The 27,609-nt window shown below is 51.3% G+C and overlaps 1 protein-coding gene across 1 annotated transcript in view; it reads left to right on the top strand.

Annotated features, from left to right (window-relative positions):
- LPCAT1 (lysophosphatidylcholine acyltransferase 1) overlaps positions 1-26,579 on the top strand; it is a 36,353-nt gene extending 9,774 nt beyond the window's left edge. The window contains exons 2-14 of the mRNA XM_079781402.1: positions 6,010-6,152; positions 8,139-8,353; positions 10,289-10,401; positions 11,663-11,723; positions 12,267-12,325; positions 14,689-14,723; positions 15,816-15,870; positions 17,468-17,550; positions 19,708-19,833; positions 20,449-20,602; positions 22,284-22,382; positions 22,654-22,795; positions 24,213-26,579. Coding sequence (XP_079637528.1) covers positions 6,010-6,152; positions 8,139-8,353; positions 10,289-10,401; positions 11,663-11,723; positions 12,267-12,325; positions 14,689-14,723; positions 15,816-15,870; positions 17,468-17,550; positions 19,708-19,833; positions 20,449-20,602; positions 22,284-22,382; positions 22,654-22,795; positions 24,213-24,397 — 1,470 coding nt within the window. The 3' untranslated portion in view covers positions 24,398-26,579. The remainder of the gene's footprint in view (positions 1-6,009; positions 6,153-8,138; positions 8,354-10,288; positions 10,402-11,662; positions 11,724-12,266; positions 12,326-14,688; positions 14,724-15,815; positions 15,871-17,467; positions 17,551-19,707; positions 19,834-20,448; positions 20,603-22,283; positions 22,383-22,653; positions 22,796-24,212) is intronic.
- Positions 26,580-27,609: the final 1,030 nt, after the last annotated feature.

Genomic DNA, 27,609 nt, shown 5'->3' with positions numbered 1-27,609 from the left:
TTCTAAATCAGGATTAGCAAAAACAGCTTGTTTGTTTGTTTGTTTGTTTTTTATAAGTAACAGTAAAAAACAAGATTAATTCCCTGGGCAAGGCTTTCCTGTTTATCTCACATTGCCCTGTAGAGCTTCCTGCAAGATGAATGCATTGCATCTCCAACCTGTTCCTCGTGGCACAAGCTTGGAGATAACCAAGGCCAGCTTCCCAGGGTGTGTTTGTGGAGTGGAATGCACAAGACCCAGCCCCAAGAACCGCTGCTCCAACAACTTCTGAACCTTAGTGCATGCTTTATTCCAAAGATGAGCCCTTGTCCTCCCACCCCCAGTCTCCAGCTGATCTGCCCTCATTCATAGCTCCTATCCCAGGAGTCCCCCTCCCAGGGAAAGGCTTGGTGTACCTGTCTGGCTCAATTCCTTCTCTGGAGGTCCAACATGGGCCCTCCTGTATGGCCAGGTATGTGAGCGAGGTTCTGCGGCCAGCCCTCCAGTGATTTGGGGAAGGACCTGCCCTGCAGGGGTGCTGGGGTGCCCAGTGTGATGGGAGAACGAGGGAGGCCAGTGTATCCAGCAGAGGCCAGTGGGAGGGGGCTGGGGTCAAAGGGTGACTTGGCATTAATGCAGAACTCTGAGCACCAAGGGGCGGGGTTGGCCATGTGTGGAGAGCCAGGATTTGTTTTGGAGGTGGAACCATTAGGAATTGGTAAGAAAGAGAGGTGGCAGGTATGACTGTGAAGTGTGTGTCTGCTGCCCAAGCGGCACCTGAGGAATGTGTCACCCTGTTTGAGGGGAAGGCCAGAGAGGAGCAGGCCAGCAGGGCTCACTTTGGGTGGTGGTTGCCTATGGCTGTGGGTTCTCAGTTCTGCTGTTGACAATACATGTCTGGAGCCCTGGGCATCAGAGCCATTGTCCCCTTGTCAGGCCAGTGTCCACGGGCGCGAGGTACATGGAGGAAGGACTGAGTCCTGGGCCTGGGGCTTCCCCCTCAGGGCACCTTGTCTATTCCTTGAACCTGGGCTTTTGCTATGACCAGCTGACTGACCTTGGGAAGCTGCCTGCCTCCCTGTCCTGCCCATCCACTGTGGGTACCTTCTCTCTGGGACATGGACCACACCCTGCATTCCCTGGCAGGACTCTCCCTGCCTCTCCCTGCAGCGGTGGCCCTGCCTGTCTGCATCTCACTCAGCATGCCCTGCCCCTGGTGCACATACGCCATTGTTGGTTTGTTTGTGTTGTTGTGGTTGGTGTGTTTTTTTTTGCGGGGGAGGGGTTGGGGGGTTAACTGATTGGAGTAGTTGATTTGTCTGTTGTATTGTTCCCTTTGTTCTGAAAGGCACCCCTAGAGCTGGGGAGCAGTCCCCTTTAGTTCCTGCCTGCATGTGGGGACCCTGTGGGCTGGGAGCAGGGTGGGGCCCTGGCCTGTGGTACTTCTCCTCGGTGGCCCTAGGGTCCCATCCTTATGTTTGCTGTAGCAACCCCATTAATCCAGGCTCCACCCCCACCCAGGTCCCACACCCATTAGTGATCTGTCCACGTCCTATGTGCTCACCTAAGCCTACCATCTTTGAAAATAAACGAATTGCCACCTCGAGACCTGTCCTCAGTGCCTCAGAATTCATAGCTCCTCCCTCTGGCTGCCCCTGGGTCTATCACACACAGGAGGTCTTCAGTTCACCTGTTCCTGGTGCATCCAGCTCTGTTCCCAGCAACACTGGGATCAGCAGCCTCTCTGAGTGCCCACACCCCGCTCCTGGGGAGCGGGCCTGGGCTGCCAGCTGGCAGGTGCCCTCACACAGGTCCTACCTTAGTTCTCACCTGGCAGAGAACACACAGGCCACGTGCTTGGACGAGGTGAAGGCCGAGCCATGGGGACCTGGTGGAGCACCGGAAAACATGTGGGCTCTTAGCTTGGGATGCTGGGAACCCCCTGTACCCTGTGGGGGTGCAATTTACACAACACTGTACATATTTAGTACATACATATATTTAGTACATATATATACTTAGTACATACATACATACACACACACATAACATACATACATACATACCAATAGAACCGCTTCCTCCTCATCCTTTAAGTGGAGCCAGGTGGTTCACCCTGGGTCTACCTTATGTCCCACCCGCCCACTCCTCTTGTCATTGGAGGCTTGTCTGTTTGCGGAGGGTCAGAGCCTGTCCTTCCCCTGCTTGCTGCGAAACTCAGAAACCAGGACTGTGTCCTTCCTGATGCCCCGAGAGCAGGAGCAGGAGCACTAATGCATTCTCTGAGGTTCGCATATTGTGTCCCATGTGGAATGGCCGAGTGGACCCCGTGGCTGCTGGCTATAGGAACATGTATTGCTAATTAACCAAATAACTTGCACAGCAGCACTCTGGCCCTGAGTCAGGGTGCTGGGCAGGCTCCGGTCCCTTGACCAGGTCTCGACAGCTTCTCCCTGTTGGTGCAGATGGAATGAGGCACTGCCTCCATCCCAGTCTGCAGGTCCCAGATGCATGGGGAGGGGTGCTGGAAACCACATGCTTTTTCTTGAACCCCATGAGTTACAGTTGTTTTATACCATGATTTATAGTAGGAACTATCCTGGAAACAGAAAATGCCTGCAGCCTGGATGGTGTGCCTCAGTGGTTGAGCGTCGACCTATGAACCAGGAGGTCACTGGTTCGATTCTCAATCAGGGCACATGCCTGGGTTTGGGTTCTATCCCCAGTAGGGGGTGTGTAGGAGGCTACCTCTGATCAATGATTCTCTCTCATCATTGATGTTTCTATCTCTCTCCCCTTCTCCCTTCCTCTCTCTAATGTCAATAAAAACATACTTTAAAAAAAAATGCCTGCAGCCGAGGCCGGTTTGGCTCAGTGGATAGAGCGTCGGTCTGCGGACTGAGGGGTCCCAGGTTCGATTCCGGTCAAGGACATGTACATTGGTTGCGGGCACATCCCCGGTGGGGGGGGGTGCAGGAGGCAGCTGGTCGATGTTTCTCTCTCATCAATGTTTCTGGCTCTCTATCCCTCCCCCTTCCTCTCTGTAAAAAATCAATAAAATATTTAAAAATAAAAATAAAAATAAATGCCTGCAGACCAGGGTGGGGTGTAAATGCCACACCATCCAAGTACAGACTTTAAGGGCAATTTATAGGAACAAATAGTAAACTCTCCTGTAAGTTGCTATCTTTGCAAATTAGAAGAGAGGGCCAGCTGTCAATTTTAATGGCAGAGCAGGATTGCTGAGCTAGCTCCCAGCCAGCACCCCAACAGTGAGAGCAGCCCACGGGCTGGGGAGAAGGGTAAGGGGGTGGGGGGTTACATCTCAGGAACAGGAGGGAAGTGTAACCTACAGACTGCGATCTCTTTTCCCTCTGCAACAGAATTCTAAAATAATCACAAAGGATAGAAAAGGACATAATATTGTAAACTAATGTTAAAAATAAAGGAAAGACAATAAACTTATGGGATTAAATTAAAGAGGTACTTAAGAGAAAGTTGTGTGTTCTCAGTGTGAATTATGGGAAATAAGGTATTTCTGAAATTAATGCTCCTGGCTTTTACTGCAAGATGTAAATTAGACCGTTAGCATAGACTCAGAGTGGGAGACACTCTAGTAAGAGCCAGAATCAGTATCAAACTGGTTCTATAAGCAGATTAATAAAATAGAAGAATATCTGTCAATATAGGCTGAAAAGTTTTAGAAGGCACAAATAATATATAAACAATGAGACTGTAGATCAGGACTGATCTAAAAGTCACGACGAATGTCATGGGCAGCTTCAGTTATCCTGAAATCACTCGTGCTGGGAAGTTTAGTCGGGGAGGAAAAGTCTGAGAATTTTGGAGATTTCCTCATTGACAAAAGTACTGAAATGAAACCAAGAGAAAAGAGAAAGCTTGATAAACAGTAGTCTTAGAAACATGGAAACAGCAGTCAGAAATCTCTGTAGAAATTTCTCTAGAGAGGCAGCTGGCTGAAATCCTAATATTGTTCCCAGAGGATTCACCCAGAGGAGGCAGCACACGAGGAGACTCAGGAGTCAGGGTCACCGAGGATCCCAATGACTCGGTCTCAGAGGCGTTTTCACAGGCAGACCCAGCGATTTATTTATTTATTAATTTATTTATTTTCCCCCAGCAATTCCTTTAAGACGGGGATGGGGACATCTGGCCCTGCCAAGACAACCTTAGTTGGAATTTGAAATTCAATAAATCTAGGAGCTTTTTTCATAGCAACATAATTTTTAAGTTGATAATTTTGTATGGCCCGCAGATATTGTTATAAATATCCAAATGGCCCTTGGCCAAAAAAAAAGGTTCCCTACCCCTGCTTTAAGAAAAGAAACTGTACGTGTCACTTCGCAGCACTGTCGCTAAGGTTTTAATGTGAGACAAGCTGTGAACACATCACTTGTGGTGAGTGAGGACAGGCGCAGGTTCACCCACTGGACACAGATCTGTGATAAAGTTCAGCACCCAGTCACCATGTAAAGCAAAGCCAAGTTCTCAGAAAGCCAGGATGCAAAGGTGCGTTCTCACCAGTAAAAGGCATTTCCTGACAGCCTCAAGCCAGCACCACTTAGTGGGAAGCTTGGCCACTGAGCCAGCAGGACAGCAGGTCTGGGATGGCCGCTTAGGTGAAGCCTTCTACTGAAACAGGAGCTTCCCGCTGGGCTCTCCCCACCCCGCTCCTGCAAGAGGAGGAGAGAAGGGCCATTTAAACATTGCTATCATTTGCAAAACATGGTTATCAAATCCGCACTGTCCAACAGGCAGCCGTGGCCACAGGTGGCTATTGAGCACTTAAAAAGAGGTGAGTGTAAATTGGGATGCCCCATAAGCATAAAACGCGCACTGGATTTCCAAGACATGAAAAAAGCATGGACTACCTCATAATTTTTTATATTGAGTACACGCTGAAGTGATATTGCAGGTATAGTGGATTAAATAAACTAAGTTTCATCAGCTTTGTATTTTTTAAAGTGTGGCCACTGGGAAATTAATAATTACAGAAATGGCTGGCATTGTATCATGTTGGGCTGTGCTGGTCTTGACAGGAGCCCAAGGGAATCTGCAGAGGCTGAGGGAACGGGCCACATGCACTCGAGTTGCAGGTGACAGAGGCCCAGCAAGGTGAGGCGGGTGGGGCTGTTCAGGCTTGGCCAACCGAGAGCATGAGACCTCACCACAGACCTCCTGTCTTTTCTGTCTTCTCTGCACCAAACCTGCATATTTGAAGTGTGTATTATTGCAGGTAATGGAACACTCTAGTATGGGTCATAACATCTTTGTAAGTTTCAGTTGTCATCCTTCCCGGTCCACTTCTGACTGACCGCCTGAGTATCAGCTGGTGCAGAGCCAGAGCGTCAAGTTGTGCATGGAAGTGTTTTAGTGACAGCTGTCCATCCACCTGGACTCTCTTGGACTCGACCACTCCGCTGAACCCACGTGTCCATCATTCCCACTCCCACCCCGTGTTTGCACTATCCCCTCACCTGCAGGGCCTGCCCCTGCCCACAGAGCCCCAACCCATCTTCCCGGCGTCCTCCCAGCTAGACCCACGGTGGCACAATCTCTGCTGGGCTTGCGCCCTATAACTTCCTTGCGCTGGAAAGTCCCCCGAATTCCCTGGTCTTCCTGGGGCCTAGTCTTGCCAGCCCACCCCTGCCATCTGGCTATTTCACAGATGACATCTTAGTGCTATGCAAGTGTCCTCGCATCATGTAAGGCTCAGGTTCCGACTGCCTGCAGGTGTGGGAGTTGGGATGGAGCTCCTCGAGAGAGCCCCCAACCCTGGTCCTCGGCCTCCTGCAGGGGTGACTTTAGGACCGAGTGCGAAAGGGGTAGCAGGTCCCCTGTAACCTGGTAGCGTGTCACTGCTGCTCCAGCCACCTGGCTGTTCCTGAGATGAAGTACCCTGGCCAGGGCAGGTCTAGCAACGGTGCCTGGCAGCTTCCACGCGAGGATTCCAGAGGAGAGGTTCCCTGATGACAGTGCTTCTGGAACGACCTCAGTCTGTCTCCCCAGATCGCGGTCATGACGCTGACGCTTTTTCCCATCCGGCTGCTGCTTGCCGCCTTCATGATGCTGCTCGCCTGGCCCTTCGCACTCGTCGCTTCCCTGGGACCCGCTGAGAGGGAACCGGAGCAGCCCCTGGCCTTGTGGCGGAAGTAAGTCCTGTCAGTGGTGCTCTGATGTGGGGAGTCACGGGGTCATTTCTTTGTTCTCACAGCTTCTGTCCACCCAGTGTTTATCCTCCCCTTCCCGGGGCAGTGTGTGCCAGGGCTACGCTCTCCGGGCTGGGACACTGCAGCTCCTGCCACACCCCTGCCATGGTCTCCAGCTTCTAACAGGGTCCTTCCAGCCACATGGCTGCTATTTCCATGTCCCCCAGCCTTCAAACCCATGTGGCAGCCAATAAATGATCCTCTCATCATCGATGATTGTATCTCTCCCTCTGAAATCAATAAAAATACATACACACACACACACATATATAAATAAATAAATACAGGAGAACAAACTGCACAATGAACTCCTGAGGGGAACACACAATGACTTGTGCCCAAGTGTGGGACCCAGGGAGGCAAGAGGAAGCAGGTTTTGAAATAACAGGGCTCAGAGCATATGCCCTTCGGCCCCGTGCACAACGGGGAGCACGCTCCTGCAGTGGGTGGGGAGGTGGGTCCTCCCTGCTGTGCACAGCTGTGCTGCTCTGAGTAGACTGATGTTAGGTTAGGGAGCCTTTTTGCTGAATGTATGTTAGTGTTATTCATAAGTTTCTAAAATAAAAATCTTAGGTTTTGTTAATGAAAGGAAGTGCGCCCTTTCACAAAAGGCACTTACTCTAAGTTACTTTCAAAACACACAGTGTTGTAAAAACTAGTATTTTCTTGCAACACCTGAGCAGCGGGCCGACACCTGAGCCAGGCCAGGCGGGCCGTGGTAATGGTCGTCTTGGTGCTGACACTCCCCGCCCCCCTGACTCATGTGGTAGAAAGAGGGTGTCTTAGTCCTCTCAGGCTTCCTTAACCAAGTACCACCAGCCAGGACTAAACAACAGACATTCGTGCCTTAAGTCTGGAAGTTGGAGGCCAGAGTGCCGGCATGGCTGACTTCCTGGGGAGGGTCTCTTCCTGGCTGTAGATGCCACCTTCCCCCTGTGTCCTCACAGGACAGTGTTCGGGTCTTTCTTCCTCTTCTTATAAAGACACTGATCCTATCAGATGCAAGCCCTACCCTATGGTCTCATTTCACCTTATTTCAAAATATTGGGGATTAGGGCTTCAACATAGGAGTTTGGGGGGACATGGTTCAGTCCCAGTGCTCCATGGGGGGACTCTGCTCTCAGATCTGAGAAGTCCATCTTCATGACAACCTGGTGCCATGTGTGCCCTGGAGACCGGAGCCTGGACTTGAACTTACTTTCAGCTTTTCTCTGCTCCCCTGAAAGCCTCCCCCACCCCAGGGTCTTAGCTTGGGATTGCCCTGGAGAAACCCAGTGGCCCCCACCTGCCCTCCAGTCTGCAGCCCAGCACTGCCTCTAGACCTGCTGCCCAGGGACTGGCCCTGCTCCTGGCCAGCCTGGCCCTGCATTGAGCTCGAAGCTCCTTGCAGCTCCAGGACTTGGCCCAGGCCCTTCCTGTCCTCACAGCCCCAGGATATGGCCTCAGGCCCTCCTGTGCATCGTCAGCTGTCATTGCTTCATGGTGAGGAGAGGGGAATAGTAGGCAGAGTGTCCCATTAACATACAGGCCAGCTCTCACCTCTCCCCTTGTCTGAGTGCTTGCTCCCTTTTGTAGCAAAGCCATTTGAAACATGGCAGATCAGCGGTCTCCAGGACCACATGGATCTCAAAGACCCAGGTGGACTGAGCTCTTGTCCCACTCTTCACATGCTTGCATGTTCAGGGACCAACACCCGGATGCTCCGTCCACCTGGACACACTGTCTCCTCAGTGTCCAGTTATCCCCCCACCTCTGTGACCCTTTACCCACCATGTGCCCCTTCTTGTTTTGCTGGCTGTGTCTACCTCTCCCCGACCTCGGCTGCAGTGTGTCCCTGTGCTCTCCTGGTGAGCTTGTCTAGTTCAAGGATGTCCACAACTGTCCACAGGAGGAAGGAGACTCCTGTTTGACTTGCATCCTCTCTCGTAGGGTCGTGGACTTCCTGCTCAAGGCCATCATGCGGACCATGTGGTTCATCGGCGGCTTCCACCGGGTGGCCGTGAAGGGGCGGCAGGCCCTGCCCACTGAGGCAGCCATCTTCACCCTGGCACCACACTCCTCCTACTTCGATGCCATCCCCGTCACCATGACCATGTCCTCCATCGTGATGAAGGCCGAGAGCAGAGACATCCCAATATGGGGAAGTAAGTGAGGCCCTCCCCACCCGCCCTCAGTGCAGGTCACTCTCACGTGAAATGGGCCCTGGGCTTGCGTCCCTGTTATCTTTCCTTTGTTGTGATTTCCTCTGTATTAGTCATTGTGGGTTTTAGTTTTCATTAGTGCCCTTAAATATAATTTGTTGAAGTACTTCTTCAAGTTCTAGCACCGAGGATCCTAGAAGTCTGGGCACAGCGCAGGGCTCCGTCCCAGCGCACTAGTTACTGTTCTCGAAACCCAGGCACAGGAGGGTCCTTAGACTGCATGGTAGGTCACTGTGGCTTAAACAACAGAACTGTGTGCTCTCTCATTCTGGAGCCAGAAGGCCCTCATCACGTTATCTCAGGACTGAGCCCCCGATGGGACTCTGGTGGGCATGGGGGGGGCGGCCTTCCTGCCTCCCCAGCTCCTGATGCTCAGGCGTCCCTGGGCCTGCGGTACAGTCACTCCACCTCTTTCTCCATCGTCCCAGGGCCTCTCCCTGTGTCTTGCAATCCAGGGTGAGTTCACCTCAAGATCCTTACCTAGGTACATGTGCAAAGACCCTTGTTTTAAATGTCACATTCACAGATTCTGGGGGTTAGGACATAGACACATCTTTTTGGGGTTACCACTGAGCACACTCATCATTATTGTGGGGGCTGTAAGGAATCCTGGGCACTCTAGATGGTCCCTTGGGTACTCTACATGGTCCCCTCACTTCACAGATGAAAGCACCCCACATGCCAAGCCTGGTCCAGCCCTCCTGGAGCACTGCCCCTGGAGGGTTGGCCAGCCTGTGCCAGGTTTCCATCCCCGTGGTTCCTCCAGCTGCTCTGCCTGGGCCCTGCCTGTACTCTCCTCCTTGCCAACCAGCCTCTGCCTCTTTTTTTTTTTTTTTTTCAAATCCTCACCAAAGATATATTTTTATTGATTTTTTTCAAGAGTGAGGAAGGGAGAGAGAGAAACATCCATATGAGAGAGAAACATCGATTGGCTGCCTCGTGTACCCACTCTTACTGGTGGATGGAACCCACAAACTGAGTATGTGCCCTGACTGGGAATTGAACTCGTGACCTTTCAGTGCACAGGACAAACTCTAACCAACTAAGCCCTTCAGGCTACCCTCTCTGCCTTTTAAACTTCATGTGGATTCTGGAGCAGGGCTTGTCTAGGCAGAGGCAGGCGATGGTGTTCTCTCCCTCTGTGTCTGTTATCCCTTCTTATAAAAAAAAACCAGTCACTGATTAGGGTCCACTTCAATCCAGACTACCTCCCTGTACCTTGAGTACATCTGCAAATATCTTCTTTCTGCCTGGCCACTATGGCTTAGTGGTTGAGCGTGACCCCATGGACCAGGAAGTCTCAGTCAGTTTGATTCCCAGTCAGTGCATATGCCCGATCCCCACCCAGTAGGGGGCTATGCAGGAAGCAGCCGATCAATGATTCTCTCTCATCATTAATGTTTCTATCCCTCTCACCCTCTCCCTTTTCTCTGAAATCAATACATATTTTTAAAAAATATATCTTCTTTCCAAATAAGATCACTGTCATAGGCTAAGACATCAGCCTATCTTTTTGAGGGACACAGTTCACCCCATAACAGGAGCCATGTGTCCTGGGTCCTGTGACTCTTGAGTCCATGGCCTTCACACCCTTCTTTATTTACAGTGACAGAGGCTCTCTGCTTCCTGATGGTCAGCCTTGCTCTGCTCTTTCCCTGATTAACCTCCTGTGGACACTCAGTGTTGTTACTAAGGCTTCATGCTGTCCTCTAAGTTTACCGGAAGCTTTGGTGGTTTCCCAGTTCCCTTGTGCCCAGGCATGGACTCCCACCCACCCCATGGTACATCCCCTGGGACCTCTAAGGGGTCTCACCTCTCACCCAGTCCTGCTCAGCGGAAGTGGTGTATCCCCACATGACACCTCCCCTTCCCTTTCAGCTCTGATCAGGTACATACGGCCCGTCTTCGTGTCCCGGTCAGACCAGGATTCTCGCAGGAGGACCGTGGAGGAAATCAAGAGACGGGCACAGTCGAATGGCAAGTGGCCACAGGTAACCCGGCCTTGCTTGTGTTTGAGTGGATTTATTTCAGAAGGTGTGAGCTTAAAGACTGAGGGAAGAAGAAACAAAAGGGCCAGAACCTGCCTTCCATGGGGGCTGGCTGTGTTTAGTTTCCTTTTATTTCTGATGAGTGTGTAAATCCAAGAATCTGCTAAATATCAGGTACTTTTGATTCTGAAATTTTAAAATTAAAAGAAATGAGAAGAAATCATTCAGACCTGCATCTCAAGTTCCCACAATCGTCTTTATTGACAACAAATCTTTGTATAAGTTTTGAGTCAGAAAGACCTGCTGCCCGGTCTGCGGGGTCAGCAGCACCTCGTTTCTGAGCAGAGCATTCGTCTATAAGGTGCCCACTGCTTCGGGGTCATGGGCTGAGCTTCCTGAGTGCACCTGGTTCCTGACCCGGGCCATTGGGCGCAGGCCTCGGCTGCTATTAGCCGTCGAAGTGTTTGACCCAAGCTGTATTTTTCTTCTTTTAAACTGAGCCAACATTCAGAAGCTGGAAATCCCACCAGACTCTGGGTTCTGGCTGCTCAGGAAACACGAGGGGTGCTGGCTCCCAGCACCTGTGCCCGTGGGCAGCCACTTGGAGTGGTTCCCTGGCGGCCACCCCTACAAGCGCAGGCCATTCCTGCCCCTCCTTCAGCTTACCTGCCTGACCCTTGGGCATGCCAGGGTTGGACCCCTGGTGTGGCTCATTGTCACCTGGGGATGGTCTTCCCTTCGGGGACCAGAATTGAAAGGACCCACACAGGTTGTATTTTTCAGCCATGGGGAAGGTGTTGCTTTACTGTGGATTCAGTTGGGGTTTCCACTTGCTGGCCAACACCCCCCTCCCCAGGGCCATTCCAAGTCCCAAGTCCTTTTGCCACACGCTCTCATCTGCGTGCCCCTGTCCTGCTCTGCCTCGGACGCCTGCTCCCGCTGGCAGCCCGCTCTGTGCAGGTGTGTCTGGTCCTCGGGGCAACCAGGAGGCAGGGACCACAATTAGCATATGCAACTCCCTGGTCTAAGAAGGCACATGCTGTTGTCTACTTGCGTTGCTTCCAGATTTTAATAAATCCCATAGTTAGAGAAGAAATCAGCATAATATTCCATAATTCGTTTCGCCTTGTTCAACTGAAAATGATTAAAGTATCTAAATTATGTCAGCAGTAGGGAAATAGATTGTCAAAATTGGCACCTGTGAATTCTGAATTATGTCCCTTTATTGCTAAACTCCTTTTTCTTTTCTTTTTTTTATTTCAAGATAATGATTTTTCCAGAGGGAACTTGTACCAACAGGACCTGCCTAATTACCTTCAAACCTGGTATGTAGCTTTTTTTTTTTAATGTTTTTATTGATTCCAGAGAGAGGAAGGGAGCAGGAGGGAGGGATAGAAGCATCAATGATGAGAATCATTGATCGGCTGCCTCCTGCACACCCCCCACTGAGGATCGAGCCCACAACCTGGGTACGTGCCCTGATCAGGAATCGAACTGTGACCTCCTGGTTCATGGGTCGGCACACAATCACAGAGCCACACAGCCAGGCTATAGTTTTCTTAATTATTTTTTTCTCCTTGAAAAAGGGGAGGAGACCCTCACTCCCACCAGTGCTCCCAGTTGTCCTATCAAAGTGCAGCTCAGCCTGGAGACACTCGCGTCTGCCTCCTGCCAGCAGGGCTGTGACCCTGGCATTCTCTGTGTTTTCCACCAGCACAGATGGGGAGGGCCGTCCAGGCATGGGATTGCTGCTGACCAGGAAAGCCTTGCAGGAAATCCCGTTTTATTCTGAGGCCAGCATGGCCCCCGCGGGCACAGGACCTGCCGCCCTGGCAATAACACGGTTCCTGTGTCCCTTTTCTCTGCAGGTGCCTTCATCCCAGGAGTTCCCGTCCAGCCGGTGGTTCTGCGGTACCCAAACAAGCTGGTGAGTGTGTTCTCCTGTGGATCTGTGTTCAGGCAGAGGGCCTGGGAGTGAGAACTGCGAGGTGTTTGAACACCCTGGTTTTCCAGTCAACCCTGCTATTCCTAATATTCCCAAATATTCACGCACAGAATCCTGCTTTCGTAGGTCAGGGAGTGGTCCTCCTCTCATGTGATCGATCCGGACATTTTCAGGTGAACATCCCCCCTCTCTGCCCAGTGTCCTCAGCAGCTGTCACTGCCTAGTTCACACTCTAGGAAATTTTTAAATTAAGAATATTCAAGTTCTAAAGAGCTGGAGGCAGCAGGAGAGAAAGGAGTTAGGTGACTTTGTGGTTCATGTGCCTTTATCTTGCCTCTGTTGTGTGCAGAGGTTTTGTTTGTTCTAAGACAGTGATGGTGAACCTATGACACGCGTGTCAGCACTGACACGCGTAGCCATTTCTGATGACACGCAGCCACTGAGGTGGCCACGTGCCGAAGATGAAACATTTGCGAAATAATGTTTTTTCCTCAAAGTGACACACTACCCGAGTTATGCTCAGTTTTTTGGCGAAGTTTGACACACCAAGCTCAAAAGGTTGCCCATCACTGTTCTAAGAGAACAAAATAAAAGAAGGGGTGTTTGGGGCTCAGAGCTCCCAGACAATCTTGATGGATCCCCAGCTCAGAGGCAGAACTGGGACAAGGCCTCAGAGCAGGTTCCGGCCAGGGCCCTGCTGGCCTCCTTGTCCGCATCTGCAGAGCAGCCATGGCTGCCCCCTTCTCCCAGGTGCCCTGTGGCAGCGGTTTCCATGCCGGCTGCGTCTCACTTTTGTAACCCCGTCCGTGGGTGTCCTCTCACCTTGATGGGCTGAGGGCACTTGCAGCCGAGAGAGGTCCACACACACACACGTGTCCCCGCCCTGCCTGGGCCCTGGACACCCGGGAGTGGTTCTCCACAGAGGCACCTGAGGCAGATCTGCTCGTAACACGGAGCTTTCTCTCCGTTGCAGTGTCTTTATGACGGCAAAGGAAGAAACCCACCGGCCAGGACACGGTGGGCTCTGGAGTCCCTGGTATAGACAGTGCAGAATTACATGTGACATCTGGGCCAGACCTATAGGGTCTGAGACAGGGGTCCTCAAACTTTTTAAACAGGGGGCCAGTTCACTGTCCCTCAGACCGTTGGAGGGCCGGACTATAGTTTTTAAAAAAAACTATGAACAAATTCCTATGCACACTGCACGTATCTTATTTTGAAGTAAAAAAACAAAACGGCAAAAACACCCGCATGTGGCCCGCGGGCCGTAGTTTGAGGACGCCTGGTCTGAGATTTGCACACGGGGCCTACGGGTGTGGGCAGGCGCAGTGGAGGCTCTCTGAGTGACCACTAAATAAATGTCAGTCAGAACTGGTCTCTACGCAGACTGACATAAAATTGTTCTCGCAGCACAGCTGAAACTGAAGAGGTGTGTTTGTTCGTCAGTCTCTGCAAATAAGAGAATCTGTCATCGGTGTGTAGAATTCTAGATTTTCCATTTTTTAAGTTTGTCCCATGAACGTATTGTAAGCAAGGTTTCTTATAGGTTCCAGAGCATGCAGCTCGGGTGTCAGAAGCACCTGCTTTGCCTGTTTGTGGCCCATGTCCTGTGTTCAGCTGCGTAGCCACAGGCATAGCCCACTGATGGCAGGTTTGAGCACAGACCTGCACAGAGGGGGCCACATGGGTGGCAGGGAACCCTGTGCCATGGGTTTTTGGAGCCTATGAGAGGAGTGCATGGGTGTCAGGACTGCAGAAGGAAAAAGCTTCCACAGGGGACCTTTGTCAGGGTAGAAACAGGCACCCGTCCTCCAATGTCCCACCTAGGTAGCTGCTTTGCCTGCTGAGGCTGAGAATGGAGGGGTCAGAAATGCCCTGTGTGGCCCTGGCCTGGCACGGGAGTGCGGGAGTCATGGTTCTGCAGTGGCTTGTTCTACCCCTTCCCAAACCTGGGGCAACTCGCTGGATTTGGGGGTGCAGGTGGGTGTGGTGTTGGAATTTGGCTGGATGTCGCAGGCCCTCATGAGCAAGTCTGAGGGAGCAGAGGGACAAAGAGGCTCCTTGTTGTAAATTGAGGTTGCCTGGGGGGGAAGGGCAGGAAAAGGAGCTGGGAGGGGTCTTAGGTGGTGAGCACCCACCTTCTTCTCTGCCCCAGAGTGGACTTGGGAGGATGAGGAGCTCAGCATATGGGGTCAGAGGAAGGTTAGAATAAGGGCAGGGAGGAGGAGGAGGGCAGCAGAGGAAGCTAGGATAAGGGTAGGGAGGGAGGGGCTCATGTGGCATTCCCAGGAATTTCTGATGCCTGACTCCCAGTCATGTTTCATCCATTCATTTCTTGCCCCCAGGACACCATCACGTGGACGTGGCAAGGCCCCGGAGCGTAAGTCAGACATTGTGCTGTCTCATTTGTCCTGTCCTCCTGGGAAAGTGCTCCCGTTAATTTAACAAATGTGAAACCTGAACACATGACCCACTGCTATTTGACAGCAGTTAGGTTCAGCCTGTTGTGGAAACTTGAATGTAAAAATCTGGTCTGTCCTCACACCCTGGGTTCCGGGACTTAAGTTCATTATCTTCAGCCCCACTTGGAAGATTAATTGTGAGAACCTTTCTCTTCCCGCCCTGCGTCTGTCAGCTCAGTGATTACCATCCTGTCCCTGGAAAAGACAGCAGACCTCCAGGGGCTGCCCTCCTCTTGCTCAGCTATTGGGGGCGGGGGGGGAGGGTGGAACAGGGGATCCAGGCACATTGGGCCTCCAGGGTGCTGCCGTTTGAGCTGGTTTGGGAAATGGAAGTGTGGGTGCTGAGGCCAAGCAAGAGCCCTCCCATGGCCCCCAGGCCTGTCATGGTGTTTAGAACAGAATGCTTGGGAGGTGCCATGAGGAGCGGCATGTCCGAGTGGTGGTCCTCACGTTTCTGAGGCTGGAGTGGGGGGGAAGGTGGTGAGAAGCTGGGAGAAGGGCTGGAAGGGGCTCCTGGTGGCCTGGGCTTGAGGCTGTCTATGAGGCAGAAGTGGGGTGTGTAAGAGTGTTATGAGGGGGACTGTGTATCAAGGGGTTAGTGAGCGAAGGCCCAGGGATGGTATTCTGGATGGCTCCCCATTTCCAGCTTCTGCAAATAAAAATTTTTAAATGCTGGTTCTGAAGTCAGGAACTCTGGGAGCCAGGCATGGGGGTGGCATAAGCGAGGGCCTGTCCAGTCTGTGCTGTCATGAGATGACTGGGTGAGGACTGGTGGGCAAGGTTTCAGATGTGGACGAATTTAATAAGAACAGTAAAGACCGCTATGTAATAAAAGTAGCCTTTTCTCTCACTGTTGTATTTTAAGGTTTAGATTTAGGCTGAAGAAGGCTCAGCATCTGTCTTCTGAAGGAGAATTAACTGCCTAGTACTGCCCTCTGCAGGGCAATGGGTTTGAAGATTTTGCTAAACAGAGTCTTCTAACCAGTGCTATAAATCTATTTGTTTTTAAGGTTAGAAATCCTGTGGCTCACCCTGTGTCAGTTTCACAATCAAATTGAAATTGAGGTTTGTATAAATATAGTGTTACACAATGTTACATTGGGGTTATAAATACATTATATCAAGGTCTTTTATAGATACAATGTTATGTTGTCTTTATAGATACAACGTTATATAGGTGTCTGTGTAGATACAGTGTTAGTGGTATCTTGGGTTTTATATAGATACAATGTTACATTGATATCTCTATAGACACAATGTTACGTCATCTGTCTCTTGGAACCCTTGCCATTTCTCATGTCTCCTTAGAGGTGCTTCCCAGTAGTTTTGCATCAGTCACTTTGTATTTCTTGGATGATTTTTAATCTATTCAGATACAATTTTTAAAATCAACAAGGAAGCTAACCCCATCATACACATATGCAATGAATAAATTTTTTAGCTTTTTTTTTTTTTTTTACTTGATACTAATACTGCTGAATTCATACTGCTAAATTTGTCATACTATCTTCCTCTCTTTGATACTTGGTCAGATTAAGTAGTCTACCTTTCAGTTTGCATCCCACTGGATGTATCAGACAAAGTCACAACACCCATCCTCTCATCTAAATTAAATATATCTATATTTGTTCAACTTGTAAATTTGATCTGAGTGGATGAGGAAAAGAGTTTATTTTCTTAAAAAGGGAATTACCAGGCTACTCCTGCACCTGAAAATCAAAGATGAATCATATGCAACTTAAGTATTTCATGTAACACTTTACTACCTTCCAATCAATTTTACAGAGTAATACTGACTACAGATGAGCCAGCTTTCCACCAGGTTTTTTTTATTTCAGTAGAATGTAAGCCACTTAATACTCAGGGCTGAGCCAAGGGTAGCAGGCCCACAGCTGAGAACATCTTATGTGGCTCGCCTGCTGGTGGCTCAGAGCACAGTGGAGCCAGGCTCTGAGAAAGACAAGTTGGGCCTGCTCTGGGCCTCCTGGTAGAAGCAGCTCTATTTCAGATCTGGCTTCTTATTGTAAGCATTGAAAAGAGGCTTCGTGGCTTGTGAAATCCCTCTAAACATAATTCCTGGTACTCCTCTGAGACGCTGGTGCTAATGGGAGGAACTGTTGCAATCTGTGTGGTTCTTTTCAATGTAGCTGTAAGCAAAAGGTTCAGTTATGAGAATTGATAGTATTTCAGGATATTCCTGTATTCTTAAATATTAGTGTTAAAGAAAAAGGGCTCAGTGGTGATTGTTTGCCTTTTCTGCATGGTAGGACTTATTTAAAACATTGCGTAGATGTCCAAAAGCTAGTAATTGTCTTTTACGTAGAAATAATTTGTTGTGTTATCCCCAACACAAAACTGAGACCTTTAGAAATGAAAACACACATGTCAAGTGTACTGGCTACAGCTGCAGCGTCGGGGGAGTGGCTACTCCTAGTGAGGAATGGCGAGTTGTGAATTTTCATACACACCTGTGCATATATGTGCACGTGGGTATGTGCACATGTACATGTGCATGTGTGACCACTTCAAAGATGATACTAGTGGGAAGTGCTTTGACAAATCTTAATTTTTTTCAGACTCACAGTTGTCACTCACAGTGGCATTGGTAAGGGGGGTGTCTTGTGATGCTGTGCAAGTGACGCAGCCTTCTCTGTGTGCTCAGTTCCTTCCGGTGTACAACCCTTCAGAGGAGGAAAAGAAGGACCCCGCCCTGTATGCCAGCAATGTGCGACGCGTCATGGCCGAGTGAGTGCGCCCTCTGTCTCCTCCTGGCCTCCTGATTTCCTTTCCCTAAGTATTACCCAGCACTCTTGTTTACCTGCTGTTTTCCTCCTCGGTGCTGCTAAAAACAAGAAAGCCAATAGCATTAGGAAGATGGGTTCTTGCAAAAGCTAGTGAACAGCATGGACTTGGCCTATTGGACATACACTTATGTCTCCTGTTTTTGTCAGATGACATTTCTGCTTGTTCAGCATTTGGAAGATCCTTAAACATCACTTAGTTTCACTCATGTCAGGTGTGCCCATAGCCATCACTCAGCCAGGTGCCGCATGTGTGGGCGCCCCAGTGTGACCGGCAGCAGAGCTGTCAGTGAGAGTGATGGCCTGTGCAGACTTCAGGGTCTGTCTGAGCGGGAATGTTCTCGAAGCTTCTCTCTCCATCTACCCACGCAGTGTTTATTAATGTTCCTGCTCCATCTCACCAAGTTCAGTGTGATAATTGTGCACCTAATCTTGTACAGTAGCTCGTCCCACTTGTACGGCACCCATGCCACAGTCAGGAACATGCTCACCTCCTATTGCTGGCCATTCCCAGCTTGTTCCAGATAGTGGTAGTGTCAGCTCTTACACCTGCCCCTCTAACCGCCTTCATCCCTCCCATCCCGTCTTCTCCCCTCTCCTCCTCTCTCCTGTTCCAGGGCAGCAGGGGCTGCCTCTGACTTTGGCCACCTCGGTGCCTGCAGGGGGCTCAGCAGCTCAGCGGCTCTGACAGTGAGTGCCACTCGTTGGGGGTCCACGCGGCTGCAGAGGGGGTTTTAACAGTTGCTATTGCTGACCTGTGTGGCTTAGACTTCTAAGATAAAGCATTTCAGTATGCACATTGCACCCCACTTTAATGCATTCTGTAAGACTCCATTGGGCAAAATCATGCATCTCACCTCAGCATACATGAATTAACACTCAGCAAGCTGTTCCGTCTTTGTCCACAGGCTCCTCAGGAAATTGGGCTCTAGGGATAGAGTGCAGTGAAACGCTCCTCCCCTTGCCTTGGGCACCCCCCCTCCTCCCACCCCAACTCCCTCTTCTTCTCCCTCTCTGATACACACCGGCCACCAGGATGTGCTTGATCCTCAACTTTTGGGAAGTCAGGGCGCTCAGTGACACCCTTGTTTAACCTCTTGATAAAAAAATAATGTCCATCCATGGAATTGCAGGCTCAACAGGTTGGGTATAAATATTCTTCATACACACTGAAATAAATTAACTGTTAACATTTTTAAAGATATATATCCTAAAGAAACTGTCCATATTAATTCAAAGGAAGAGGACAGATAGCCCAAGGGTCACCCCCTCGCCTCAGCGGCGGCAGGAGAATTTCAGTGGGTTGTCGCCTCCCTCATCTCTAGTCTCACCTTCAAATGCTCCTGGGAGGGGCCAGGATCCCCAGGCGCTCTGTGGACAGCCCCTCAGCCGCCTCATCCCCCTTCCTGAGGAAAAATTCTGGCTTCTGTCCCCAAAGGATTATACTTGAGTTTGTCAAGGAGAATGTCAGAGTCACGGTTTCCTTCTCAAGTGATTGCACACTGCATTATTATGGCAACAGGAACTTTTATCAAATGATTGAAGCCCAGTCAGTTATGAGGGTGGGGAGCTGTTTAGTTTTCTATACTAGGAAAGGTTATTTCTCATGAACCCTGACGCAGCTCTGAGAATGGCCGAGTTCTGACTCTCCCCAGCTTCATGGAGGTGCCAGCTCTGATAAAAGCGATCCCGGTCACTTGTGAAGAATTGAGCTTCTCTATAAAACACCCTGTGGGTGGTGGTGTCATCTTTCAGGCCCAAATGCATGGTTGTTTCCTAATGGGGTGCAAACTTGGGCAGCCCCAAGTTTTAAGTAATTGAAATTTAGGGTCAGCTATTAGGCATTTATGTTTAGTACTAAACATGAACTTCCCACATTGCCCTTCTGTGTATCTCGGCATTCAGAATCCTCCCTCACGTACTAATGGCTGTGTGAGGAGGGTACCCCAGGGGCTCAGAGCAGGGTGCAGGACGCGCATGCAGCACTGCCTTTGCCAGGGTGTCTGCCATCGGAGCAGACTTCAAGAGACCACAGGGGCTCCTGTGACTTGGGGCGGCCGCCGTGCAGGGTGCTCACAGCAGGGCCTCCTCTCTACTGCAGGGCCCTGGGCGTCTCCGTGACGGACTACACCTTTGAGGACTGCCAGCTGGCCCTGGCAGAAGGACAGCTTCGGCTCCCTGCAGACACCTGCCTTCTGGAATTCGCCAGGCTTGTGCGGGGTCTGGGGTGAGTGCCTGGATTTTTTTACTCTTGATCAGTTCGGCAGAAAGGGCACTCCCTCGAATGCTGTGACAAGCGTTGGGGCTGCGATGTGTGACAGGGCAGGTGCGTTGTGTTCAGCAGCAGTGAGGAAAAGCTTTGCACTAGACCAAAAACTCCGGGCAGGACCTCGCAGGGGCCTCCACCCTGCAGGTGTTGGGGACCGAGCTGGAGGTCACAGCTGCGCCTGGGGCTGCCCGATGTCACTCGAGACAGGGCATCGAGGAGAACTGGAGTGCTTGTTCTGGCAGTCCGGTTATTTTCCTCTTTTCACATGCCAACTTCAGCCCACACTGAAGTGCCGAAAAGCCCCTCATGGCTGGTGCCACTCTCTCTGGAGCTGCCCCCGGAGGACGTCCTGCTCAAAGGCCGCCCTGCCAAGGGGTGTACATGCTTATGCAGATGCTTAGCCAGAAAGCATTGTGTGCCTTCAGGTTATTAGAAGTGTGTTCTTGAAAATTAGTAGCTTGGTCTATAAATCATGTTGATAATTTGTTGGGTCTTAAAACAGTAAGCCTCCTATTTTTGGCATTCTGTGATTTTATTGAAAAAAAAAAAAACTTTCCCTCTCTTTTTATTTAGCCTAAAACCAGAAAAACTTGAAAAAGATCTGGATAGATATGCGGAAAGTGCTGGGGTGAAGAGGGGGGCAAAGATCAACGTCTCGGAATTTGCGGCTTACCTGGAAGTGCCTGTCTCCGACCCGCTGGCCGACATGTTCTCCCTGTTTGACGAGGTAGCACATCACCCAGTGGGGGTGGGGGTGGCAAAACCTTCGACTTCAAAGTATACATTGTTTTCCTTATAATATAAACATTCTGTAGACAGTTTTGGAAGTAGAGAAGGGAAAACCATCCCTCAGTGGCCCCATCCTACCAGCCTGCGCTGTCCTCGGGAGTATTTTCTCCCATGGTTTTAAATGCACAAAGAACCTGACATTTCAATTAACATGTGCTGATAAACACGTCTGTAGTTTGGGTTTCCTTAGATCAGATCACTAAAAGGCCGAGTGATATCACACAGCAATGCTGGCCTAACCGCTGCCATGTCTCTTCCCAGAGGCCTCCACTGACCAGCCCAGCCAGGCCTTCAGAATTTCTAAACATGGCCTCTATCTGGATGCTCGGCTTAGTGGTTCCCCATTGCCTCTGTCTAAAGCTTGGGGGTCTCCCCCTGGGGAGCAACCCCCCCCCTCCACCTCGCATGTCATAATCAGTCGTATGTGCTGGCTGCACAGAGTCAGCACGTCACTGCAGCTCTGGGAAGGAGGCGGGGGGGGGGGGGGGTGGCCTTCATGTTTGAGAGCGGGGGAGATGGAGAACCAGGAGGGCAGGCTGCCGTGTAGCCAGAAACCAGCCACGCCTGGTCATTCTGGACGGTTGTATCGCAGTGCAGACCCCTGTGCGGTGCGTCCTGTAGGAGCAGTCAGCGTGGCACAGTGTGTGTGAAGGGGCTCCTTCAGCCACGAGTGTTCCCTGTGAAAAACGTAGTATGTTCTGTGTGAATAATGTAGCATGTTGCATGTGGACAACATTGTGTGTTCTGTGTGAACACTTAGAATTTCATGTGTGTGCAACACAGCATGTTCATGTGACAACGTTTCATGTTCTGTGTGGTCACAAGGTGCAGGGTGGTGGAACCCGAAGAAGCTGGTGAGTGATGTGGGCTCTAGAGACCCCATGAGTGTGCAGGTTTGTGGCACCACAGTGTGCAGTTGAGCGGGCGGCCCATCTGGGCGACCCCTGGCGTAAAGCAGCTTGGGTGGATTTGTGGCTACATCTCACTCGGGCGCTGTGACAACAGGGTCAGGTTTGAAATACAAGAGTGAGTGTGGTTTCAGCCAGTGACATCTGGTGGTGCACTATCATCACTGAGCACCAGACCTCTTGCCACCGTGTGTGGGTTGTTCATTTTTCACAATTTCTAGGGCACAATGGTCTTACAAGGTAAGAATATTCTCCGTTTCACAGAGAGCCTCAGACCCGAGATTACACACCTTCCCAGAGTCAGAGGCATAGGCCTGGGACCCAGTGTGCTCGGCCAGCGTGGTGTCCACATCCGCTCGGGCTCCCCTTTGATTTGCACGCTCGCTGTGTGGTCACCAGCAGGCTAGGTTTCCGAGCCCAGAAGTGAGCCTCGTTGTGGCAGGTCTGTTTTTCTAGAAGGCAGGCAATAGTCATTGTGCTGCACATACCTTCCTGAGCAGCTTCCTGTGAGTCACACTGAAGATCCATTCTAACGGCCTAAAGCGTGGAGAAGCCAGTGGTTAGGAGCGCTCTTCAGATGCTCTCTTCATGTGGACACCTGATCTCAAGTTGCTGTGAAAATAATCTTGTGTTGACACCCAGCAGCCAGTGTTGAACCCCAGCTCCCAGGGAGGTGGCCGGGCTGCCCCTGACAGAGCGTCTCTTTCGCAGAGCGGGAGCGGCGAGATGGACCTTCGGGAGTACGTGGTCGCCTTGTCTGTCGTCTGCCGGCCTGCCCATACCCTGGACACCATACAGCTGGCCTTCAAGGCAAGTGCAGGATTCACATGAGTTTAATTAATGGGGATAGTGAGACGTGGGTTACAGGTGGAGCACACCTGTAGGTGGGAGGGCGGGTCACGCTCAGTGGCTCAGCACTCCCTAGGGTGGCACGCTGGTTTTGGCCATGCTGTCCAGTGGATCAAGGCCTGCTGGAGCCCCAAGGGGAGGAGGAACAGGCCACTCTGGGCAGGCAGTTGGGGCTGGCGGGGCCTGCGGATTGAGGAGGGGACCTTGGGGTGACACCGGCCTTGCTTTGCAGATGTACGGGTCTCAGGAGGATGGTAGCATAGACGAGGATGCCCTGTCCAGCATCCTCAAGACGGCATTAGGGGTGGCAGAACTCACCGTGACCGACCTCTTTCGGGCAATCGACCAGGAGGAGAAGGGGAGGATCACGTTTGGTGAGAGGCCCGGGAGCAGGGAGGGTGGCCCAGTGGTGCCGGAAGTGAGGACACATGGGACCCCTGCCCACCTGTGCTTGCCAGGTCACCCTGTGTCTTCCGTAACACAGAGCTTCTCAAGAGGAAGGTTCTTCCTAAAACCTGGCCAGAAGGGTGGGAGCTTTCAAATCTGATTTCTGCAGGCGATTAATAGAGCCAAATTCCAAGCCCGGTAGACCTGGGACCAGGATGAACGTCGTCCTGGGGGCTGGGGGCACGTGTGCCAGGCCAGGGCAGGGCCTCTGCCATCAGGGTTCAGTGCAGGAGCGAGTCACCTGCCCTGAGGACTCTGCTGGACAGCTCCTCTCTGGAAGGTTTGGCTTCATTACCTGTGGCTGCACAGCAGGCTGGCCTGATCCTCAGAAGCCAGGACCTGAAACCCACCTATGGGCTGGGGGGCTGGGCAGTAGATCTCGGAAGGCATTCTGCTCAGCGCACTGGCCAGCGTGCGCATTTCACAGTGAGTAAGTGTTCTTGCTGAAAAACTAGCAGACATTTGCTCAAGAAAGGTCATCGTGCACGTCTTGTTTGGACATGTTTTAAAATTGCACCCAAATGTCAGGCACAGATGTGGGTTGGGAGGTGGTTGTTATCTCACTGTGCGTGTGCGCGCGCGCGCGCGCGCGCGCGCGCATCTGCATTAAAGTAGGCCCTGCTTCCCAGTGGATTTGGGGGTTGTTGATGACGTTGGTAATGAGCCTAACCAACTGCAGACTTTTCCAGTAAAAGCCATTCCAGGTTTCCTACAAGGAGACATGGATGACCCTGGAGCCTGCAGGCTCCTACACCCAAGGCCTCTGAGCATCACCTGCTCTCAGGATGCCTGAATGCAAGCCTGAGGGTGCTCTCCACCCAACACCAGCTCTGGCCACTGGGAGATGCACAGGCAGGGAGGCATTTAGGCCCTGTGGCCAGCTTGCAGGGTGACCCTCCATGCACGCATGCATGGTCTCCCCAGTGCTCAGACATCCATCAGTAGTGCCTGGCTCATGGCGTATCAGTCACCACACGGACGCTCGTCCTGTCCCTGAACCAGCTCTTGTGATGTGCAGCGCCTCCCTCACTTGCACTGAGTCCCCACAGTGCCCAGAATTGTGCCATTTCTTTAGATTTCCCCCAAGCAGAAGTAACTGAGAGGATGCAATGGCTGCCCCTTTGCTTTTGCTGTGATTTTGTGTGCAGCAGAGAAAAACTGAGTGTGGGTCTTGTCCTCACCTCCAAGACCATGAACATAGACCCCACCCCTGCCAGAGTGGGGCGGGCAAGGGGGGGGGGCCAGGGGGAGGGGAGGGGAGGATCACGTAGGCCCAGGGAAGAGCTCCAGACTCTAGATGTCTGCTCCCGAAGCCCCAGTAACCATGTGCCCTCGTCTCTCCAGCCGACTTCAGCAGGTTTGCAGAAACGTACCCCGACTTTGCAGAGGAGTATCTGTACCCCGACCAGCCTCCTTTCAAGAGCTGTGCACAGACGCTTCCCGCTCTCACCCCCAACGGCTTCTGTGCTGACTTCAGCCCCGAGAACTCGGATGCTGGGAGGAAGCCTGTGCGGAAGAAACTGGACTAGGACTGAGGGTGCTGGACAGACGAGACTGCTCCCTGGCAGTCACCACCCGCCTCCACATGGCCGCTAGCCCTCTGCTGTGACCACCTCCGGGCTCCACTCTCCACGTCGGCTGCTCGGTCACTGTCCCCAGGCCCAAGTGCCAGAGGCTGGGGTGTTTCCACTTTGCTTCTCTGTGGGGCACCGGCCTGAGAGGTGCCTGTGGGGCATCTGGAAGGAAACCTTATGCTCACGGCACCAGGACTCCTCACAGTGAGACTGCGTGGGGCATGTCCTGCCCACCTTGGCGGGGCTCAGGGGTCTCCCTGCGGGCAGGTCCTCGGGGGTGGGTGGACACCAGGTGTGGCTTGTTTTCAAGTGTCCTGGGTTCAGATTTTCATCTCACTCTTCACGCGGCCCCTGTTGGTCAGTTCGAGGCACACGCACAGGCGAGCAGCCTCTACGCACACTCAAAAAGCAGGGCATGTGGCATGTGTTCGATTCCAGACAAACCCTTTGCTGACTTCTGGAGTCACAGCATGGCCGGCCCGCCAGCAGTTTTTAAACATTTCTATATTTGTGGGAGTTCATGAGTATTTTATAAACCTCATTTAGATACTACAGGAAACATTCAGCATTTTTTTTAAAAGAAGAAAGTTGTTTTTCTACTTCATTTTCCTTTGAGGGTCAGAGGATATTTATTTATAGGCCCTTTTTTGATAGACTCTGAGGCTGTCTGTGGCTTTGACTTCACTCTCTCTGGCCTCTCCACCAGGTCAGTTTCCCTCCTGTTTGGGCCACCAGGAGTACCAGCCCAGAACTGCTATCTCCCATCCTTAATCCTTTAGAATCCCCCTTTTTTTATAAACGTTACCAGTTTGTTATTTCTGTTTTAATATGACGTCATCTACTTCACTGTAGTGTCGGCTCCAACGGAGGCACAGAACATGGGTGGCATGAGGGAGGCAGGAGGGAAGGATGGTCCCGGCTCCTTTGTCGTGTTTGGCTGGTCACCTCCAGCAGCCCTGGGACAGCGCGTCCTGCTCGGAGGGTGGCCATCCCTCCCCTGCTTGGGCTCTGTGGTGAGTGGACGAAGCAGCTGCCCCTGCACACAGATGAGCTGCACGGACAGACAGACGGACGGAAACTGGAGAGCAGCAGAGCCGGTGATCGCCTCAGGCTGATGCCCCGCCTGTCAGGGAGACAGGCCACATAAGTCTTTCAGGGACCAACTCCAGTCCTGCCCTGGGTCAGAGGAGAGCAGTCTCCTGGCACCACAAGGGGAACACTGGTGGTGGTATTGCCTTTGTTCTTCCTGAAACCCCCTTGGTTCATTTGTTTAGGACAGAATTGGAACCTGTCCTTAAAGCACAATCATAACCACAGACTCCAGTTGGTGTCCTGAAGCAAAGCCTCTGGGTTCCTTTGGGGGGAATTTTTTTTTTTTTTTTCTAAAATGAATTGAATTTTGTATTTGGGGCATCTCTACTGAAAGTGACCACCAGGGCCAGAAGCACAGGGAAGATGTTTACTGATTTCCCGAGGCATCCATGCGTGCATTTCTACCGGTAGACGCCAGGAAAACCCTTAACTCCGGTTCAGCTGACCCCTCCCCCTGTTCCAGCTGCTCACTGCCAGCCAGGACGCACACAGGGGCGGGTGCTGAGGGCCATCGGGGCACTCGGCCTGCTGGACACCACAGAAACTCAGATGCAGCCTTGGTGGCTAACGGTGATTGATTTTATAACCATAAAATGCATATTCATTTTTCAAAGAGAAAAACCCACCAATGACCAATGAAGGAGGTGAATAAACTAAGATGTTCTGAGGGAAGGGGCCTGAATTTGGCCTCCATCCTCCAGGTCTGTGCATGAAGGGTTTTTTGAATGAAATGCCACGGTGCGTTTTCAGGAAAAAAATCTCTGATAATCAGACTTTGAATGGATGTTTGCTCCTCCTGATCCCTTTTCTCTCTTGTAGTGACTCAATGGCATTCGGAACTGTGAATGTACATAGTGTCGGAATAAACCCCATTAGTGTGAGACGAGGACACATGGGCAAGTGCAGCCCTGGCCCCTCCACCTACGGGGCCCTGCCGGGATGTGTGGGTCCTGCTGGGATGGGGGGGAGGGGTCCTGCCGGGACGTGGGACCCTGCTGGAAGGGGTGCCATGTGAAGAACTTTGGGTTTGTAATGGAATGAATAAAATGTAGTCCTATGTACTTGAAGGTGCTCTTCGTTATGTGTAGTTTTTTTTTATTAGAAAGACACAACATTTCTTAGGCTGTGACAGGAGAGGTAGTCAAGATGAGATTTCTAGCATGTTTGGGAAGCACGGTAATTGAAATGCTGTAGAAGCAGCTTCTCGATAGCGACGGGGCGCTGTGGAGGAGTTCGATACCCTGTGGGCAGTGATGGCATTTCCCAGAACTCAGACTTGCATAGCTGTCTCCCTGGTTCTGTAAATTCTCTATGTTGAGCATATACACCTTAAACACTTTGCAGTCCTTCTATTAAATCAGTAAAGGTTTTATAAATAGAAGTAAAGCAGAACTGTTGTATTACAATCCCAAACACTGCGTGAGAACATCGAGGGTGTGTGGCCACTGGTCGGCTCAGGTAACACTCAGGGATGAGGTTTCTTCACAGAAGTGAGTCGGGAGCCACCGCCAGGAGTAACAGGAGGAGGACACACAGGGACCACATTCACACAGCAGCCACTGTAACTTTGTGCTTGTAAGCCCTTTTAACATAACAAATGAGTCTTGCCTTTGAAATTGGTTAAATTGATTTGTTTTAAGGAAAGGGATAAAGCAAAGACAGGATCTGGACATTTTACATCCAGAGATGGACACAGCTTTGCAGTCGAAACGAAAGAGGTCACCACAGCCGTGGGCTTTGGGTGGCATGAAAGTGGGCAGGGTGGCTGCAGGTGGATGGGAATGCCTACCCGGAGCCCGCCTGTGATGGGACCCATGCACATGGGCTGGTCCAGTGCTGACAACAGGGCCCATCTCTGCTATTTAATATTGTCAAGAGCTGGTCAAGTTCTGATTAATTCTCTTACATGTAATAAAAGTGTAAGAATCCAAAATTTTGCTTCCAATCGAAATGAAGGAACAGAGATTGGATCCACCCTCCCTGCTGGTGGAAAACTCTGACGGGCTTTTTTCTCAGTAGTGAGGAAATCGGCAAAACACTGCCCTGGCCCCGCTGAACACAGCTTCAAAGCAAGA

Source organism: Cnephaeus nilssonii (genome assembly GCF_951640355.1).
Source record: "Cnephaeus nilssonii genome assembly, chromosome: 2".
In the NCBI taxonomy this organism is placed as follows: domain Eukaryota; kingdom Metazoa; phylum Chordata; class Mammalia; order Chiroptera; family Vespertilionidae; genus Cnephaeus; species Cnephaeus nilssonii.
This window is presented reverse-complemented; position numbering and strand designations above follow the sequence as displayed.